Genomic DNA, 19,898 nt, shown 5'->3' on the forward strand with positions numbered 1-19,898 from the left:
AGCATATCCTTCAATTGTTATTTTCGACCAGTGAAACTAACCATCTAACAGTGAAACTAACAAACTAAAAATCTATTGGAGGCTGACTGCATTACCACCACCATTCTTGGGGGACTAACGCACACACTACTACATTTCACTAACTAGTTTTATACTACACTACGTCAATTACCCTAACATGTAATGTGTAAACTAGCAAAATTAAATATGTGACACATAAAACAAGTGTAGCTTGTTACGCACTGCTGTTTACTAGTACCAACAAAAGATCCTAACCTTTCTCAGCACCTTGATGCAACCTAATCATCTTAACCATGGAGGCCGCTATGGCACCTAATACAAGAATCAACCTTGGGTGGTATGACATGATGCCCGATTGCAAGACGTGAAGCACGGTGCCCACACTGTCGATCCAGTCAGATGCCTTAGACGGGGAGTCACTGCAAAAAAGAGAAGGAAGCAAAACATAACATTGTTACTTTGATATCCACGAAGGACTTTTGCACATGCAATGTTCTAGTGTAATTAAACAGATCTGTGCTTCATTGAGAACAAACGAAAAGTGACCTGTGTCCGTGACGCTAATTGGGCTGAAAACAACGCTTTAATAGCCTAGAAAAGGTCAGAAACATGATACACAGGCACTATTTGTCACCGGTCAGTTTTCCCAAGCATTCACAGAGAAGAAATGAAGGGATTCTGTACATGACTGCGTGTCGCAAACAAATCTGGTGCACAACAATTTCTTCAGGCTGTCATGCCAGTATGGCACGTCTTTACTTCTCGTAACTGCGAACGACATAAAACCCAACAATGCACAAACCTGCTCCAGTGCTTCAGCAGAATGAGATACAATTCTCCAAGTAGAATGCTGATCTTGTGATTCGCCAGAACTTCCTGAGAGGTGAGAAAAAGAAAACAAAGACACTCCATTCACTAACATCAAAATGCAAGCTACTTCTCATTTTTCAACAATTATCCCTTTCAGATTCTTGACTATACACGGCACGATGTTCTCTCATGTGGACGCATTAAAAGGAAAATGAACCCGGACCTGTAAAGTCACGAGAAGAGACATCTAAAGCCAAGCATGAAAACTGAATTGAGAAAAATATTTTAAAATTGACACCTTCTTGATTTATATCTTATACGGTCCCAGTGAGTGCGACCTTTCGCAAGCGTGAATGCTTTAATGTGTCCAAAATGCCCCAATTTGCTTACATACCAACTTCATGTGGAAAGCAGGAATTAATCAAAAAAAAAGTGTAAGAACTTGAAGTAGTTTTGAGTCACAATGGGGATGCATACGAGGACCCAGTATAGAAACTGCATAATTATTAATTAGAAAAGGAGAGAATTTTCACAGTCGATCCTTGGCATGCGCCTTAAAAAAATGAAATTTTCAGAAAACCAGCATTTCTATGAAGAAATTTCAGGAAACAAGTGAGCTTCATTGCACCAGGCTCTCAACATTTTATCACAGGAATGCTTGGAATGCAGCATACTGCATTAAAATGCTACTATATATACATGAGCTCCTAATTTTGAAGTCGTTAGTAAAACTCCCATCATGTAGTCTATGTGTTTCACGCATTACTTTTCGGAATTTTCAGTCTGCATTAATTCACAGCAAATGTACACAATACACTGGCTGATCGAATGTTTAGGGGAATCCCTCAAGGTGGAGTAGAATGAGTTATTACTCCCTTAATACACTGGCTGCTAGCAACAAATGGATCTATCAGCCAAAGGACATGTTACGAAACCGCTCAACTTGCATCCGAATTTGCTCTTCAAAGTAATCATGCCAAGTACAGAATCACCAAACAGCTCACATCAGTGATCAAGGTGGACAACAGATCCTGCAGAATGCAATTCTTGTCGGCCGACAGAAGCTGCACGTGACGGCACTAGAAGAGCGAAAAAAATTCAGTGTGTTACTTCACCTCGTTAAGGTACCAGCAAAGTGCAAAGTGCGTACTAGCAAATCAGTTTCACCTGTGACAGGGTCACACATAGGTCGCGCCACCCAGAGAGCAGCACGAAGCTCTCAGCAACAGGGTTGGGAAGTTCACTAACGTCCGTAATGCTCACAGCCGAAGTGTTTATACTGCTAGTGCCAGGATACTTGGTCAGACTGCTGGTCACAACCTGAAAGGAGAGGGCCATACTGTGCTTGAAAAGAAAGTACATGACTAAATCATAAAAAAGGCTTAATTGAAAGAAACAAACTCCATTAATCCCACAATAAATTTAATCCAAGGATAAGAAAAAGGATTCAAGAGCAGATGACCAGCAAAAACAAAGGTCAGTCAGTAAAGCTGGCATGAAAAAGCAGGCAACGCGAATTAAAACTGAAATTTTGAATGCCACAGCAATAGCAGAAATTGCACAGCTCTAACTGTTGCATTTACAGCAGCCTTGTTTATTTACATCAGCTGGCAATTCACTGCAGTGTAATAGTGAGGATAGATCTGTCTGCGTGACACAAGTTGCACACCTGCACAAGACGCCTAAACTGCTCACTTCAAGGCAGTCACTAATGAAGACGTGAAATTACAAGTATTGACACCCCATAAGCAGCATTCAACAATTTAGATACGGCTTTGTGTTATGTGAACTTAATGTAGTTTCCCTTTTTGTCAATAGTACTGCGGACTGTCCTATACTGTCCTATATAAAGACCTATCCTATATACTGTCTTATATGACACTCAGTGATAAAGAACTACAAAAGCCTCGCTTTCAAGATCAGGCCATTAGGCTGATCTGTTTGTTTCGGTTTCATTTTTACAAGCTTCCATTCGTTTGCTTCTTCCCCCGTGGCATAACAGTGTGCTCATCAAGTTGTTCACATGTCGTGCGGTGAAGCCTCCTCACACAAGATGCAGGGTACTTGTTAGGGGGCACCGCTGCAACCGTGTCGTACAGTGAAGAATGCTGGAGAGGCTTTTACCATTCTCGAGCAGTTATGCTTTGAGAGTCGCGACCGTGTGCGCGCAATAAAGCATTGACAGAAATATAAAAAGTAAGTCACTGTAGAACCGGGCCGAATCCACGAAAGAGTTCACTTTGGAGCGCGTTCGCTTCCTCTCTCGCCGCCTCGCTCCATTGGCAGCGTGTCCCCGCTGCTGGTGGTGACGCCATTTCACGAAGGCGGGACCACAAATTTCGTTGACGTCACGAGACATGCCAATCAAATGAAAGCGAACGCGTTCAGTCGCTGTGTGTAAAAATCGGTAAGTGGTGTTTGCTTCAGCGCAAGAATCATGCCGTACATGCCCCACATCGCCCCGCTGTTGTTCGCATTGCTCAGCAAATGTGATCGGTGGCTTCGGCGGTCGAGCTCATGACGATCCTTTCGACATGCCTGACGATGCTTTCCAAAGGCACTTCAGACTGTCGAAGGGGCTTGTACGCCGGCTATGCGAAGAGCTATAACTCCACCTTGGCCCAACGAGAAAAAGCGCACTCAAAACAGAGCGGAAAGTACTCTGCGCGCTGCGGTTCTTCGCTACCGGAGGCTTCCAGGCGGCAGTCGGCAGCGACGCAACTATACAGCTCCCGCAGACGTCGGTGAGCGGGACTATTTTGGCCGTCGCTTAGGCAATCGTGCGTGTAGGCACTGAGAAATCTGGGTGTCGTTTCCTTCGACTCCCGAGGAGAAGGCCCGCGTCAAGGTAGAGCAACCGAGATGGGACCGCCCAGCAAAGCCGACTGGCTGTTCTCTGCCCCCAGCGTTCATCCCACCCTTCCCCCCCCGATGCCTACGTCAAATTGACGTCACGGCAAAGCGAACGCGTTCCAAAGAGAACTCTTTCGTGGATTCGGCCCCTGCTTTCATCTAGAAAGCAGGCAACCACTGCCCTGTCTTGTCATTAAACAAATTTCTAGTCAGTTCTTTCAGAGTCATTTGATAATTCAAATTTCTTTGGCCGGTCCCATAAAATTAGAATTCACAAGCTTTACTGTATAAATGATTATATTTGTAATGTAACAAAATGAACAAGGTGCTGCCAGCAGCTTAACAAAAGTAAGAATATATGGGATTACCCAAGTGTTGCATCATCGTCTCAACCTTTTTTTACATAAATACCTGACGGCAATATTTAACTCACTCAACGAGGAATTACGCACATGTCGTAGAGCGAATAAATACGGAGTGCAGAAAAAATGCTTTCCATATCTACTCAAAACATTGTTGGCTCAACACAGCTCCTGATGCTCGGAATAATTATTCTAGCTATCAGCACAGCTAACCTGCATTTATTTCTAAAAAATCTTGTCATCATTAGCCTCGGCAATTGATGCAGAATTATCTATTACAGTCGAACCCGGATATATCGAACTCGAAGGGGATCGCGAAATAGTTCGATATATTGATAATTCGATATACAGAAATCGGCTTGTGACGGCGCTTACGATGCGAAAAAACGATACCGTATTTGTCGCGTAATCAACCCACTCGCATAATGAACCCACCCTCCACTTTTGCACCCGAGAATTTGAAAAAAATAAAAATGCGTTAAGGCCAGCTCGCTCACATGCAAGCGACTGAGCGATCTCAGCGACGAGCGGCAGCGACAGAGCGAAAATTTTAAATCTTGTTGGAACTGCGTCCCTCTCGCTGCTCTAGCCACCCACCGCGGCAGCTCAAAACAAGGTTTCTGTGTCGCCGCGGAGGCAGAAATCGCGAGCATTTTCGCTTGCATGTGGATGGCGCGCGTCAGTCCGTTTCGGTCGTCTCATCCACAGCTCATTGGCAGCGTGCCAAGATGCTGCGCAGCGATAACGTCAGGGCGCGTTTATCTTTTGATCACTCCTGCGGTGGCGGGGAGCGAACTTGGCAGAGTGCCCGAGATGGCTTGATTGCGCAAGCCTGGTTCGATTTATCACGCCGCGCTTGGGGCGGGCGTCATGATCGCAGCAGCTGACCGCGTGCTTTCGCTGATTCATACATGCAAAGATAAACGATTAAAAAAAAAGTAAAATAAACATCCCCGCAAAAAAAAAGAAAAAACCCTGCCGCTTCTTAACGTCCGCAGCCGCCATATCTTACGCTACGCCGCGCGTACAGCACAACGATAAGAAATAATGACTTGCGCTAAAAAAAAAAAAAAAAAAAAAAAGAGAGAGAGAGAGAGCTGCCGCTTCTTAACATCGGCAGGCACCATAGCCGCGGCGCCGCCGTGTCAGACGTCTGTCTGAAAACGGGCTGAGCTGGCTTGGCGCATGCGTAGCACGTGCTGAAGGAGAGAGATAGCTCAGCAAAAGAATGGGCACACCCACGCACATGGCTTGCAAACGTCATGTGTTGGCGCGCGGGAAACGACAACTGCAGATGCGCGCGCTTTTGGGAAATGGGCGCGGCGCTGCCTAGACCAGCCGTCGCCGAACTGTCCCCTCTCATTCCTTCCGCGCGTGGCTTGAAAACGTCACATGGCAAACGGCCAAAGGGTGATGCGATCGTCTTTGGGGAAGGTACACTTTCCAGTGCGTGGTGCGGAGTTCGATATATCGCACGACCAGTGAAATTGAGTTCGATATATGACGCGGCTTTCCTATACTTTTACATGGGATTTTCAAGGGGATATTTCGTGAGTTCGATATAACCAAAATTCGATATATCTGGGTTCGATATAACCGGGTTCGACTTATCTCTTATCTCACACATATACGCTTTAGGATACATTCGTAAGCTACCACATTGTGCGAAAGACCACCTGAGCCAAATATAAAGTCCCGCTTGTGTTTGACTCGGGAACAAAGGGTCTAGAAGGGTTCAATTCCTCAAAAGAATCTGACGTGGTCTATTGACACTGTAGAACCTAGCGACCAATCAGAACTTGAGCACATGCCACTACCACCTGCTAAGGCCGCTGCGCAGTACTACATACAAAAGCGTTCGCTGCTGTCGTTGCAGTTCCACTGTGGCTTACTGAGTAGATCAGGGAAATGTTGCAGAAAAAAAACTTTAAAATGAACCACGCTTATGTGTATACCTGTCCAAACTGCATATCTCTGTTTTTGTTAAATAAGCAGTAAAAAAAAAAAATTATAAAACAGAGCGAACTAAGAAGAGTGCTCACTGCCAAAAACTGCTAGGCACTTATTGCATACACAACAACCGTTACATTCTGAAGCTGTCACGCAAAGGTAACACTGAAGAGCTCACCTTAGACCACGCCTTTATTTGTCCTCCTTGCCTGGCCTTGTCGAGGACAGCTTTCACATTGGGGTCAAGTTCACTGCTGAGTATTGAACAGAGAGAACAGAAAAAAGGTTCTATGTTCAGGTTGGTTCTATGTTTTATTATTTGGAATGGTGGGGATGACATCAGTATACTACATGAATCCCCACTTGAAAATGTGCCATATGCCAAGCCAAGTAAATACCAATTTATAATTGATTTTCTTCTCTCATTCTGCTTTAGTTTCGATTTAAACAGCCCGAACTGTGGCTATTAGAGTAGAATCTTGGCAGCAGGAATCCAGATGACATGAATTTCAGAATGAAATTAATCTTTGAAACTTCCTCGGCCAGAGCGCATTGCGCACAATGTACAAAAAGTCAGACGTTCCAAACGCTCTTCCGCACCCCTACAAATGGTACATATGTTACAGTTGAAACAACATAATGCATACAAGTTTTGTTTATAAAAAGAAACAAAAATGAAATTTTGGACGACATTTATTTTTCTGCAACCGTGTGAGTTTCGTATCACGAAGATGGAATTGTTTGTCAAAGTTAATTCAGGTCCCTCAAGGCACAAGAAAACTATAACATATTCATCACTTCATCATTTTTTTTTAATTCATTCCAACTTCTATGCCAGCTGTCCCAGGAGCCAAAATTACAAGTGAAGATGAAATGTTAGAATCTGTCTTTATATGTTTCGCACGATCTGAAATTAACACAGTTTCCATTCACTCTTGAAACCAAAAACTGCAAAGATATGAGAGAGAGAACAAATTAATTCTAAAATCATCTACCGGCCACAGGCCGTGGATCATTATAAAGAAAAAAAAAAGAATGTGCCACGTTAGATAGCTACATTGAAGTTCAAACTTGGTAAATGAGAACAACATATATATAAAAAAAAGCTGAAGACATAAAGGGCACTTACTTAGAGTGGTATAGCTCCAGGGCAAGCGTCTTGAAAAGAAAGGCCACCAACCGGCACTCCTGACTCGCTACAGTCTCGTCCATCAAGGGAAAGCAAACAAGGCCCCAGAACGACTTGCTGGAAAGGAACGAGAGACACGCACTGTCTTAGGACGGTCCATGGTGGCAAAACGAAAGGCCTCGCTCGCTCTTCCAAATTCAGTACACCTTTCCTTACATACACTGTTTCACTCAAGTACCAAGTTAATATTTGTTGGAGTAGTTTGAGTATCCTAGGGATACCAGTGCAGTGAAGACACAACCATACAATGTAACAGTTCTACTACATGTAATTTACTAAGGCTCTGCAGTTCACTTTCTGGCATCATTCATTCAACCTGCAACGGATAACAACAGGCACTGTGTGCGGTTACGTTAACTTTCTTGTGATGCCTATGCATGGTTTCATGTCAGTATCCACCATGCAGTCTATAAAGAAAAACTAACTGCCCTAAGCAGTTGGCAATAACAAACAACAGTACTTAGCTAGCAAGAGGCAAACAGGCAGTACTTGCCAGTCTATAAAGAGGCGTGTAAGCTCTCAGAGCAACACCTCAAATTAACCAAATGCAACTACTTATCCAGTAATACCAGTGGTGCATCAAATTCCTGGCTTCCATAAATAGTTAATTTTCAACTTGTGCTGAACAGCCAGACAGATATGCCCTGCATGTCAATAACACGGACCTTTATCTGTTACAACTGAATTTTGAAAGCTGAATAAACCACATTTTTGTGGGTCATTTTTTTTTTTTTTCAGTTTAAAGTGAGAAGATCAACCCCTATCTATAAGTTACAACAAGAAAAAGATTCAAGGGCAGTCATCTGAACAGATGTGAGGAAAATGTGATACAGTCGAACCCAGATATATCGAACCCGGATAATTCGAATTTTGGTTATATCGAACTCACGGAATATTCCCTTGAAAATCCCATGTAAAAGTATAGGAAAGCTGCGTCGTATATCGAACTCAATTTCACCGGTCGTTCGATATATCGAACTCCACACCACGCATTGGACATGTGCCTTCCCCAAAGACGATCACATCACCCTCGGCCACTTGCCGCTTGACGTTTTCAAGCCACGCGCGGAAGGAATGTGAGGGCACAGTTCGGCGACGGCTGGTCTTGGGCAGCGCCGCGCCTTTTCCCCAAAGGCGCGTGAATCTGTGGTATCTGCGGCGATCGTTTGCCACCATGTTTGCCACGCGCCAGCACGTGACGTTTGCAAGCCATGTGCGTGAAGGAAAGAGAGGGAACCAATGCAGCCATGATGTTTGAAAGAGGGGAAAAACTCAATAGAGCAGCGCAAAGGTGCACCCACTCTCCTGCTGAGCTTTATCTCTTCCCTTCCTCTCTTTCCCGGTCTTTATTCGCAGCAGCACGCAATACGCATGCATGGACAAGCCAGTTCAACCTGTGGTAGACACTTCAGTGTGTGTTGTGAACGCTCTGCGTGCGGTGTGGGATCGTGTTGTGCTTTTGAAAGCGCGTAAGCTACGGTGGCTGTGGACGCTAAGAAGCGGCAGCTTTTTTTTTTTTTTTTTTTTTTTTTTTGCGAAAGTCGTTTATCCTTTTCGTTGTGCTGAGCGTGCAACATAGTGAATGCTGTGGCGGCTGCTTACGTTTAGAAGCAGCATTTCTTTTTTCTTTTGCGAGAGTTGTCCTTACTTGTGAGCCATAACTTGTCATGCAAAACGTTCAGAACAGCGTAATCTATGGCGGCTTTAGACGTTAGGAAGCAGCAGATTTTTCATTTTTTTTTGCAAGAGTCTATTGTATCTATGAATCACCGAAAGCATGCGGTCAGCTGCGATCATGACACCGGCTTTTAGCATTGTTCGCTTTAAACGGCATTTGCAGCTATCACGCTTGCCAATGATTTTGTAGCAGTGGACTACGCCCACCCCAAGCGCGGCGCGATAAATAGAACTAGGCTTTGCAATCAAGCCATCACGCAGGCACTCTGCCAGGATCTATGAAAAGTATAGTCATAAGCACGGCGTGACGTTATCGTTGTGCTGCATCTTGGCGCGCTGCCAATAAATGAGCTGTGGATGCGACGATCGAAACGGAAGAACGCGCCACTGAACGCTATTTTTTTTTTTCAAATTCTCGGGGGCAAAAGTGGGGAGCAAGTTTATTATGCGAGTGGGTTGACTACGCGACAGATACAGTATCATTTTTCACGATCGCAAGTGGCGTATCAAGTTGATTTCTGTATATCGAATTATCAATATATCGAACTATTTCGCGATCCCCTTCGAGTTCGATATATCCGGGTTCGACTGTATCCTTTTCCTTTCACTCACCAATCTTTTCAAAACGAATCCTATTTATTCCATTTCAGTTTATAATCGCCTCTTTTATTTAAGTTTGCTAAGCCATTGTTAGTCATTACTATTTTTGCCGCGTCATTTCCTCTTTCCTACAAGTGGGGAGGGGCTTGTCATCTGCCACATTTGGCAGGTGGAGAAAGGGAAACCTTTCTAAACTCAACATGGCTGGCAGGTGGAGCCTCCTTCACACAGATGGTGCCCTTGACAACATGTAAAAGGGAAACAATATCTATCCAGACAAGCACTGTCGACTTACTCCTTGCGCAGCAGTTCCATGGCACGCAACTGGTGACAGGCCCACAAGCTGTGGATGAACTCTACAGACGAGCAATGCAGGTCGGCTGGGCAGAAGTCTACACCCTGGAAAACAGTGCACCCATGCTTTAGACTGAAACTGACAATAATGAGTTTCACCGGCAGCACAAACCACCGTCCAATACCGGTACAATGTTAGCAAGGTCCGGCCCAACATCGGGCCAATGTATTGCCAACATAGTGCCAATATTGGGCCAGCACTTGTGTCTAGTGAAAAGCTGTTCGCAACAGGCTGACGAAATCATCCCCATGCCTGCATGTGAGGCAGTTGCTTAAAAGTCTCGAGGAAGCTGCTGCGATAAGCCATAGCAAAAAAAGAAACAATTCTAATGGATGGAAACATCAAGCACACACGCCACAATTGAGATTTCCCAAACATGCTGCATTTGAGAATGACCGCCGGCACTAAAAGGCTGTGAAACAAATGCACACCTCTTGTTTGGTCTTGAGAATCTTCAGGACTTCGCCCAAGCACAGACCTAGCCCTGAGGTGCTCTATGTAAAGAAAAAAAGAAAAAGCAATTAACACTTTGCCTTCGTAAAGCAAAAAAAGGGCAGTTACATGATTTCAACTGTTAATGAAGCATGGTATTCACAAACGTTAGCAGCAAAAGGGATTTCTGGAAACTGAGGAAATTCAGCGAAAGCCAAGTTTGCACCGCTAACAATGCCAAGCTGCAGCGAAAAAGTATAATGTTATGTTGAATGCCAGCCAGCAGTGATATTTACGTGCCTCTCTCCTCTCCTTACCTCTCCTTCCTTTCCTCCTTCAGTGCAGTTTCCCTGCAATGCCCAGACAATGAAAATTTCGAACAAAAGTGAGAAGTTTATTGCTATAATGGCCCTACGCAGTAGAGATGCAAAAACATCCAAACTCTTTCAGCTATTAGCAATTAATAGATGTCTCAATGAAACAGAGTGCACATACTCAGACACAAGCAATCAATCAATTGAATTTAATTCAACACCATGCTTTTATGTACTGCTTTAGCAGAGTGAATGTTGAAATATTAGGTTGTTCTTCAGCTTTTGCAATGATTGGTCTTAAAGAAGGCCTCCTGCATCTCTTTCAGTTTTCACTTGACTTTTATCTGAAATATTTTGAGGAGCATGGGTCAAAAAATGAAGCCATATTTAGAGTTTGCATAGCATGTCACTATACCAAGCATTACACGGTCAACAAGCTAAACCAACTGGCCCTAGAATAAATACTGTCAAATTTCATCAGCAGACATTTCTGGCGCACGCACTTGACCATAGCTACTACAGCCTGCTACTAGTTAAGATCACTAATTTCCTCCTTATATTTGATCTAAAAATTTTTAGGTGTACTCACCAGTGCAGTGTCAGCGGAAGAAGGCGACGAAGAGGAACATGGTGCCGCCGTAGAGGACGTGGAGCCGAGAAGCAGCTGGAACAGGCCTGGCTGGGTGCGCGTGCAGACTGCCAACAGTTGCAGGAGGGCTACCTTGAGGCGCACATCCTCGGTTTGCTTGCTCAACCGCAGCAGCAGTTGGTCGCGAAAGCTCTCGGCATCCCGGCCCAGGCAGGCCAGGAGGGACATTGGGTACAGCTGCAATAGGAAATGCGCAAAGCTGACTGATCAGTCGACCCCATTTATTTCCTCACTCATTCACTCTGTAATAATATATTAAGTGCATTTCAAAGCTGGCCCCCCTCCACACACTTTGCTGACCGCAGTTCTCTGTAATTTCTGCTCAAAATATGGTGCGACTGTGCAGATAACCCCAGCCTTTAATGCGTCATTTGTGTAACAACCCTCGCAAGTCCCGACTGATTAGACAACAAGTAAAAGCTTAACAAATAACCCTTCTGCACCTACACACAGTCTAGTAAATACAGAGGAAAGAAAAATAATGGATGATAGTATCAAAGCTGAGAAAGGACTTTTCAAGAAGCAGTAAAGATAAAAGAACATGTACGCTAATATAAACTGCTTTGTATACTTCTGACAGCATTTACTGCACTAACCATTCTCTTTTGTACACTAAGGCTTTTACAAGACACCTCGTATTATACAGACATCTACTGAACTTCCATGCTCCGCATCACCCAACTTTTGCAAAACCTCCAAAAATATCAACTCACAAAAAGCAGCATATCATTTATTTGACCCATAATGGTACAGATGGTATCAGTGTAGTGAGGCCTCATTCATCTCAGCTCACTTATGTTAAACTGCCCGTTTATTTGAACCAACATTTTGATCCTGTCATTTTTAAGCACAATAAAAAGGTGCTCCAGTTGACTCGGACTTTACAGATTTGTACAAATTCTTGGTTCCCTCTGAGTTTGAATATTATGTGTAAACTGCATTTATCTTGTTTGCCTCCCTTACATCTCCGATGACAAACAGTGCCTGAACTTTCTTCTCGCCCACCTTGGCAATGCGCTTCAGCAACTGGACAGCCAGCGTACAGAGACGTGGGTCGAAGCGCAGGTACAAGAAGCGCCCCACAGCCACAGTCAGGGACGGAGCACCACCTGCTGTCTGGCTGGGAGACACAAGCAGCCGCTGCTCCAACGGGGAGCCCGCACCAGAGCCCAGCAGCAGCAGCCGGTTCAGCAGCGAGAAGCACAGCCGCACGGACATCAGCAACTCTTCCGAGTGGCGACTACAGTAGGGCAGGGGACATAACATGGACAGTGTTTGCACGGTTCCCTTCTCTGTTCACGAGGCAAACAGAACTGACAAAGGTTTGGTTTGTGGAGTTTAATGACCCAAAGCGACTCAGGCTATGAGAGACGCCGTAGTGGAGGACTCTGGAAATTTTAAACACCTGGGGTTCTTTAACGTGCACTGACATCGCACAGCACTCGGATGCCTTGCTTTTCGCCTCCATCGAAAAGTGGCCGCTGAGGCCGGGATTCGATCCCAAATCCTTAGCTACAGTAGTCAAGCACCATAACCACTGCGCCACCTCGGCGCGTCCAACTAACAAAGGCGTACCCTAAGCCGTGTAATGTGAGAACTCAGCAATAGGCGATATGCTGTGCGACATGTGAAAAAGAATGAAAAAGTCGGTAGGAGAAATAAACATCAGTCATATATCGTATTTACTCGCATAATGATCGCACTCGCGTAATGATCGCACCCCTGAATTTTGAGGTCAAAATTCCATTTTTTAAATTCCCTGCGTAATGATCGCACCCCGAACATGGAGCCGCCTGGTGGTTGATCTACAGTCATCCCGCAGCGAATGCATTCCGACGAGTTCCCAACCTAGTCTAGTAACGTTGGAGTTCCCATGATTCCATGCTTTGCGGCGTTCGCCATTTTGCAATTCGGCAGCGTCGTAGCGTGCTTTGTGTTTTTGTGCGAGTTTACGCCATTTCACCATGGGGCGGTATGCCAGTTACACTGCCGCGTTCAAGCTCAAGGCTGTCGACTATGCACTGGAGCATGGCAACCGCGCTGCTGGTAGGCATTTCGGCGTGGACGAAATGAGGATACGCTATTGGAAGAAGCAGCGCGAGAAGCTGATGGCTACGAACAAGACACGGCGGGCTTTCCGTGGACCCAAAACGGGCAAGTTCCCTCGTGTTGAGGAGGCGGTCCTAGAATACGTGAGGGACCTGTGCAAGGATGGTTGTGCAGTGTCATTAGAAATGATACAGACGCAGGCGCGCACAACTGCCAGGAAGCTGGGAATCGCCGCAAAGGATTTCCGCGCTAGCTCCGGTTGGACGACTCGCTTTATGCGACGGAATGGACTTTCCCTGAGGCGGCGGACGTCGTTGTGCCAGCGGCTCCCAGCCGCGTATGAAAGCAAAGTGATAGACTTCCATCACTTCGTCACTAGGCTTTGCGAAAAATGCGGTTACCTCATGTCGCAAATTGGAAACGCCGATCAAACTCCACTGACGTTCGACATGCCCCAGAATACAACTGTGAACGAGAAGGGTGCTCGGAGCGTCCTCGTGAAGACGTCTGGCGCAGAAAAACAGCGATGCACAGTCATGCTTGCTGTGATGGCCGACGGGCGGAAGCTGCCACCATACGTGATCTTCAAACGGAAGACTATTCCGAAGGGAAACTTTCCCCGTGGCATCCATATACGTGCACAAATGAAAGGGTGGATGACTGCAGACCTGATGGTCAATTGGATCAAGACTGTTTGGGGAAGAAGACCAGGAGCATTTCTGCTTCCCTCGCTTCTGGTTTTGGACAGTTTTAGGGGTCACCTTGTGGACAGCGTGCGTGCCAAGCTGAAAGAGCTGCGCACGGACATTGCAGTCATTCCTGGCGGCCTGACTTCGCTGCTGCAGCCTCTCGACGTGTCTTTGAACAAACCGTTCAAGGACAACGTTCGACGACTTTATGCTGGGTGGATGGCGATGGGCCAGCATGATTTGACGCCGAGCGGAAAGATTAGAAGGCCATCCGTGGAGATGCTGTGCTCGTGGATCACAGAAGCGTGGAGCAGTATCCCCGACGAGGTAGTGGCTAAGGGTTTTAAGAAGGCAGGCATATCTACTAACGCTTTGGATGGAACGGAAGATGACTTCCTGTGGGACTGTGAAGATGCTCCCAGCGACGACACTGCCGTTTCCGATGAGTCGTGCAGCAGTGAAAGCGAGGATGGCGAGGATTCAGACTTTGATTAGAGTACTGACGAAAAAAAATAAATGGGCATTGTGCACTCCATGTGATGCTTAATGTGCGCGTTTATTGCGAAGGTAAGCCTTACTCAGCTTTTATTTTTGGTTGTAATCGAGATATATGTTCTAAGACGTCTGACCTGCAACTTGTTTGCGTTTTCGGTGCTCAAAAATTTTTTGTAGAAAATTTACCCCGCGTAATGATCGCACCCCGAAATTTGCGTCAGTATTTAAAAAAAGAAAGTGCGATCATTATGCGAGTAAATACGGTAACAAACACACCGTAATAGCTATGAATCCACTCTTACCATCTCCCCACCAACCACCACCAATTACGCTGCTGCTGACCTGGAATTTAGTGCCATTGAAAGCTGGCAATGTACAACTGGGAGTAGTTGGTTGTGCATCTTCGAATGGCGTGCTACAGAAAATTCACACTTAACAAAAGAGGACAAACACAGGGGGCTGCGTGAGTCTCTTTTTGTCTTGTTCCCTTTTCCCAAGTGCAAAGTTTCTGTAGTGTGCTGCAATAAGATCACCCATTAACAGCTCTTACATAAACAAGTAGGCCCGGCACATCTGAATGCACTCCAAAAGACTCAACGGGAAAATGCGCTTAATAATATGACACACAAGAGGACACGTAGAACATGACAAGAACAGGACATTTTCTCATGACTTCTGCAGACGATCCCCAACTAGCCAGACAACAACTCTTGTTAACCCAGAAGACTCAATCCTCCTATATCTTCCACCTAAAAAATGAAATGCCATCCCCATCAACACCCTAGCTATGTCCAATGCATGGAGAAGGCCTTTCCGCCATAAATATTCAAGTAACCTTGTCCTTCCCTGATGTCCCCCCCTCTTCTCAACTCTATCACAACCCATATTACCCTTTTCATAGAGCCCCGCCGGGGTGGCGCAGTGGTTACGGCGCTCGACTACTGTGCTTGAGGTTGTGGGATCGAATCCCGGCGGCCGCTTTTTGATAGAGGCAAAAGGCAAGGCGTCCATGTGCTGTGCAATGTCAGTACACGTCAAAGAACCCCAGGTGGTCGAAATTCCCAGAGTCCTCCACTACGGCATCTCTTATAGCCTAAGTCGCTTTGGGACGTTAAACACCAGAAACTAAACCAAACCTTTTCATAGAATGCACCCCGTTAGCTCAAGAAATCATTGGATATCTGTTGCTTGCATTCACCTTCCTTCAAACTCCATGGCTCGTGCAACGGACTCTTCAGCGGACACAATGAGTCGAAGCAAAGCAGCACACGACTCGCCATGGAGCAAACTGTACACGCAGAGCTCAGTACTCCTGCAATGAAAGGCAAGCAAAACAGAAAGTAAGGAACAACAGAGTCCCAAACTTAACTTAAGAAGGGTAAAGCTTACTCTTCGAGATCATGTTAAGTCCTCCATGCTGCAAGCATGGGTAAGCTACAAGTTAGCGTTGCTGCTGGCCAATTAGGCTTGTCGTGGTTTGTTGTTGGCAAAACAAAGTAGGAAGGCATTTGGAGGAACTGCCGAATGCCGACTGAAACATGAATATAGTGAAATAAAACAAGAAGAGTGCGATTAAATACCTGCACAACTCATAGGTGGCGCCACCCTCTGCCTCCTGAAGCTTGCCATTGGGCATGGCCAGATTTGACCCTGAAGTTTCCTAGCTCGTTGGATTGAAGAACTCTCTATTTCTGCAGCTCCAAACGTGACAAAACTGGATGGCAAAATAGCGACCGTGCTACGTGCAAGAGTGCTCAGATGACGTATCAGCAACAATGATAGTTGCTTACTAGCAGCAGTTTGCAGGGATCACTCTATGTTAATGGCCTTCTGAATCTGAACAGGCATCAAAGCAAGCAGCTAAGAGTGATTGCTAGCCATCACAAGTCACTGATGAAGCTGGAAACATTCACCTGACAGCGTCTGCGTTGAAGTTTGCCGAGACTGTGAGCACGCGGTGGAAAATGAAGAGGCAACGATGCCCAATCGTGTCCCTGTCTTGCACTCTGTTGTATGGCCACTTGTGGAACGTGGGGAAGATGTCCTGTAGCACCACGGCCAAGCATGCCAGGAAATCTTCGTTGACAGTCTCCACAAAGGTCTGCAAATAGAGAGTTAAGGACATCTTTTGAGGGGATGTGAAAATGACCCCACTGGTTAGGGCAATGCAATGCGAAATTCTGTGACAGCCGGTACACTAAAAGAATGTAGCAACAATGCCAGTGGAAAATGACTCTTGCAGCACTCATTAATGGCAAAGAGTCATTAACCAGACTAAGACTGACTACCCTTTATTGTGCAGGTGAGCCCTGCCTGTTGCCTACTGAAGATTATCGGCTCACAAGAAACACTTCAGACTTGCCGTATTTTCCAGTGTATAAGACACACCCCTCATATTTAGAGGCATTCATCAAAAAAGTTGCTATATAAAGAGTTCCTTTGTGTAAGAGGCACCTGATGGAGGCGGGCATCCCTGTGCTGTGGATGTCAGCGCACAAAAAAAAAAAGATCCCCAGGTGGTCGAAATTACTCCCTCTTTCCACTTTCACTCCCTTCCCTTTTACAGCACAGTTCAGGTGTTCACAGAAACAAATGTGACAGATACTGTGCCTTTCCATTCCTGTGAACCAATTATTATTATTATAAGACGCACCTCAATTTATCCGTTAAGGCAATGGGACTCTACACATGGCTCCATGCCTCTTAGAAAACTATTAAAACTGTTATGTGAAATGATAGAAAAAAAGAGGTGGCACTCATGTTCACAAATACTTTAGCGAAGGCAGAGAGAGAATCAACGCTTTATTTTTACTCAAAGCTTACAAAGACTTCAGCTTTGGACGTGCTATCAAAACTTTAGCCAATTTCTGGCACCAGAAGTGCTGAGATACCCTTTTCGCACCAATATTCGCACGAGCTTCATCATGCTCGGGCGGCGGGCACAGCGGCGCTATACACGCAGGAAGTGGGAGAACACACATGCAGTAGCCTCCAAACGATGTAGCAAATGGCAACTGGAGAAGTCAGCACGCTTATCCTTTTTTGTCCTGACATGGGCGAGGAGTGCATGGATGAGGAGTGCAGACATTGCCATTGTTTGGCATTTCATATTGCTAATGCCTAGGGCCTGTGCGACCATAGATTTTGTAACCGCGGAAGTCACTACCACCATTGTTTCATGACAGATTTCACCTAAAAATGTTGCTTGAAGTGAATAAAAATAAAAATATACACATACAAGACACATTGTTGTATAGGATGCAATAACAAAATTTTTGTAAAAGCCGCAAGTTATACACTGGACAACACGGTAACCAATATTTCAAGACATGCTAGTTTTGAACTTGCATAGCAGCTATTGAACACGAACGTTCTCATACTTACAATCACAACAAAAAAGAAAAATATTGCTGGTGGTTTAGCTACACTTAAACCTAGTGTGTGCGCAATAGCTTCATTCGTGTCCCTCTCCTCGGGCTCCATCAGCAATGGCTTGGCACGCTGCGCACTCCTCTTTATATACTCAGTGACAATGTGACGTCAGTTATCACATGACACCAAACCATGTGCCTACGTCGTAGTTCATCGTTTTGACCTTGATCTTTGACCTTCATTATCACGGGAATAGTTCATCACTGGCCTTGACCTTTGTTACCATGGGGTACGACAACACCATAGCGACACCACAAGTGCTTCGTGGTTTGACCTCTGGCTCACTTGAAGGTCATATACCTGTGCACGAGACCTTGGCTTTACATCACTTAGTGAAGCTCTTGTTTCAAAACTCCCCTTCGGCTCGACAATGCCATGGTTGATTTCAACGCCTCTCAACACTACATATGGTCAAAACACAACCGCAGATCCTGTTCAGCCACCAGACAGGCACGCTGTTCAAGTCACCTTGAGTAAGTTCAACTAGAAGGATAGAATTTCAAAACATAAGCTGCAGATGTATACCTCAGCAACAGCAGCCAGCAAGCTGAGAAAGGCCAGGCACACAGGGTGGTCCCCTATGACCCTTTCCTGGGAGGCCATGGCTTGACTCAATATGTTGTCCGTGACCATGTAACCTCTGCAAAAACATGCATAGACTTGGCGATAAGTTAGCAAACATGCAGCATCAAAAGCGAGAAAGAAGCACGACGTGTGACTGAAACAAACACACAAAAGGGAGGGACAGGAAAGGGAAGATCTTTCTCATTACTGACTTGGCTGCCATCTTGAATCTGTGAGCGACGAAGAAACGAACAAGAAATCGGCAAATGTATGTACTAGTAGTCAAAGCTAACGCTTTAAAAAAAAAATGTTGGAATGCCCTACAAGTCTACCGAATGCTGCTCTAAGGTACCCACATGCAATCAAGGTGACCAGCATAGCACGACACGTCAGAGCTGCGTTGATGACGTGACAAAAGTGACAAACTCATCATTGCAGCACACTGCTATACAAGCACAAAAATGGTGTGCTACTAAAAATACACACACAAAAAAATGTGAGAAGTAAATGCCTTCATTTGGTTCTGTTAAGTTTTACTAGGCATCCTCGAATTCCACAGCACTGTGAATGATGTCCCTTCGTCGCAGCAACCGTCCATGGTTTATGGAAAGCGCTCTATTATTGCAAGTGGAAAGCATACAACAAAAGGTGCTCCCACTCCTTTGCTCAGTATCTGACGCAATTTCTAGTGACCTCACACTCGCATGCTGCCACTTATGACAATGGTCTTTGATGTTTGGGAGGAATGACTTTACGTGCAGGTGAGAAAGAGAGAAAACACAGACAAGATGAAAGCCCTACTTGGCTCAAGTTTGGCCGACAGAAGGTGTCAACATGAAGTGGCAACAAACAGGCACCAAAAAAATAACGTGATTTTGTATCAAACTTGCAATGCAACCATTATTTGTGCAGCGTACAGGGTGATTGTCAAACCATTTAGCTTCCCATTTACCATCCATCTGCTAGACAAGCTGGAAACTGAGACAGACAATGTGCATTTCCTTTCCTCACAGCCAATAATAATTGGTTCACAGGAAAGGAAAGGCGCAGTATCTGTCACATTTGTCCTATGGACACCTGAACCCCACCTTAGGGGAAGTAAGGTGGGAGTGAAAGTGGAAAGAGAGAAAGATGTGGTGCAGTGGAGGGCTACAGAGTAATTTCAACAACCTGGGGATCTTTAACATGCACTGTCATCGCACACCACACGGACGCCTGTCCGTTTTGCCTCCATCGAAACGCAGTCGCCCGCGATCAGGATCGAACCTGGGTACCCCGGCACAATAGTCGGGTATATTTATCACTGCACCACCGCGGCGGGGCTACTCGAAACCAACCAATTTTCATTTCAGGGAAGGCACACTTTGCCAAACCCTGTTTCAGTCTCTCAATGCTAGACTGCCAAGCAGAATCATGCCAAACAATGGTTTCGCACGTCTTAATTGGTTTAAGCTGAG

At 45.4% G+C, this 19,898-nt stretch overlaps 1 protein-coding gene across 3 annotated transcripts in view; it reads right to left on the bottom strand.

Annotated features, from left to right (window-relative positions):
• Positions 1–19,898, bottom strand: part of Nup188 (nuclear pore complex protein Nup188) — an 87,769-nt gene that overhangs the window by 31,580 nt on the left and 36,291 nt on the right. For 2 of the 3 annotated variants that reach the window (XM_084589336.1, XM_084589315.1), the window contains 14 exons: positions 18,403–18,517; positions 16,359–16,546; positions 15,644–15,757; positions 12,218–12,452; positions 11,153–11,389; positions 10,567–10,599; positions 10,249–10,311; positions 9,758–9,861; positions 7,126–7,242; positions 6,175–6,250; positions 1,999–2,151; positions 1,836–1,910; positions 824–897; positions 277–440 (listed from right to left, as the gene is read on the bottom strand). In XM_084589336.1, coding sequence (XP_084445462.1) covers positions 277–440; positions 824–897; positions 1,836–1,910; positions 1,999–2,151; positions 6,175–6,250; positions 7,126–7,242; positions 9,758–9,861; positions 10,249–10,311; positions 10,567–10,599; positions 11,153–11,389; positions 12,218–12,452; positions 15,644–15,757; positions 16,359–16,546; positions 18,403–18,517 — 1,748 coding nt within the window. The remainder of the gene's footprint in view (positions 1–276; positions 441–823; positions 898–1,835; positions 1,911–1,998; positions 2,152–6,174; positions 6,251–7,125; positions 7,243–9,757; positions 9,862–10,248; positions 10,312–10,566; positions 10,600–11,152; positions 11,390–12,217; positions 12,453–15,643; positions 15,758–16,358; positions 16,547–18,402; positions 18,518–19,898) is intronic. The other variant, XM_084589327.1, reaches the window with a different exon arrangement.

The sequence above is a fragment of the Amblyomma maculatum genome, chromosome 1 (genome assembly GCF_055883805.1).
Source record: "Amblyomma maculatum isolate TAMU_Amacu chromosome 1, ASM5588380v1, whole genome shotgun sequence".
NCBI lineage: Eukaryota > Metazoa > Arthropoda > Arachnida > Ixodida > Ixodidae > Amblyomma > Amblyomma maculatum.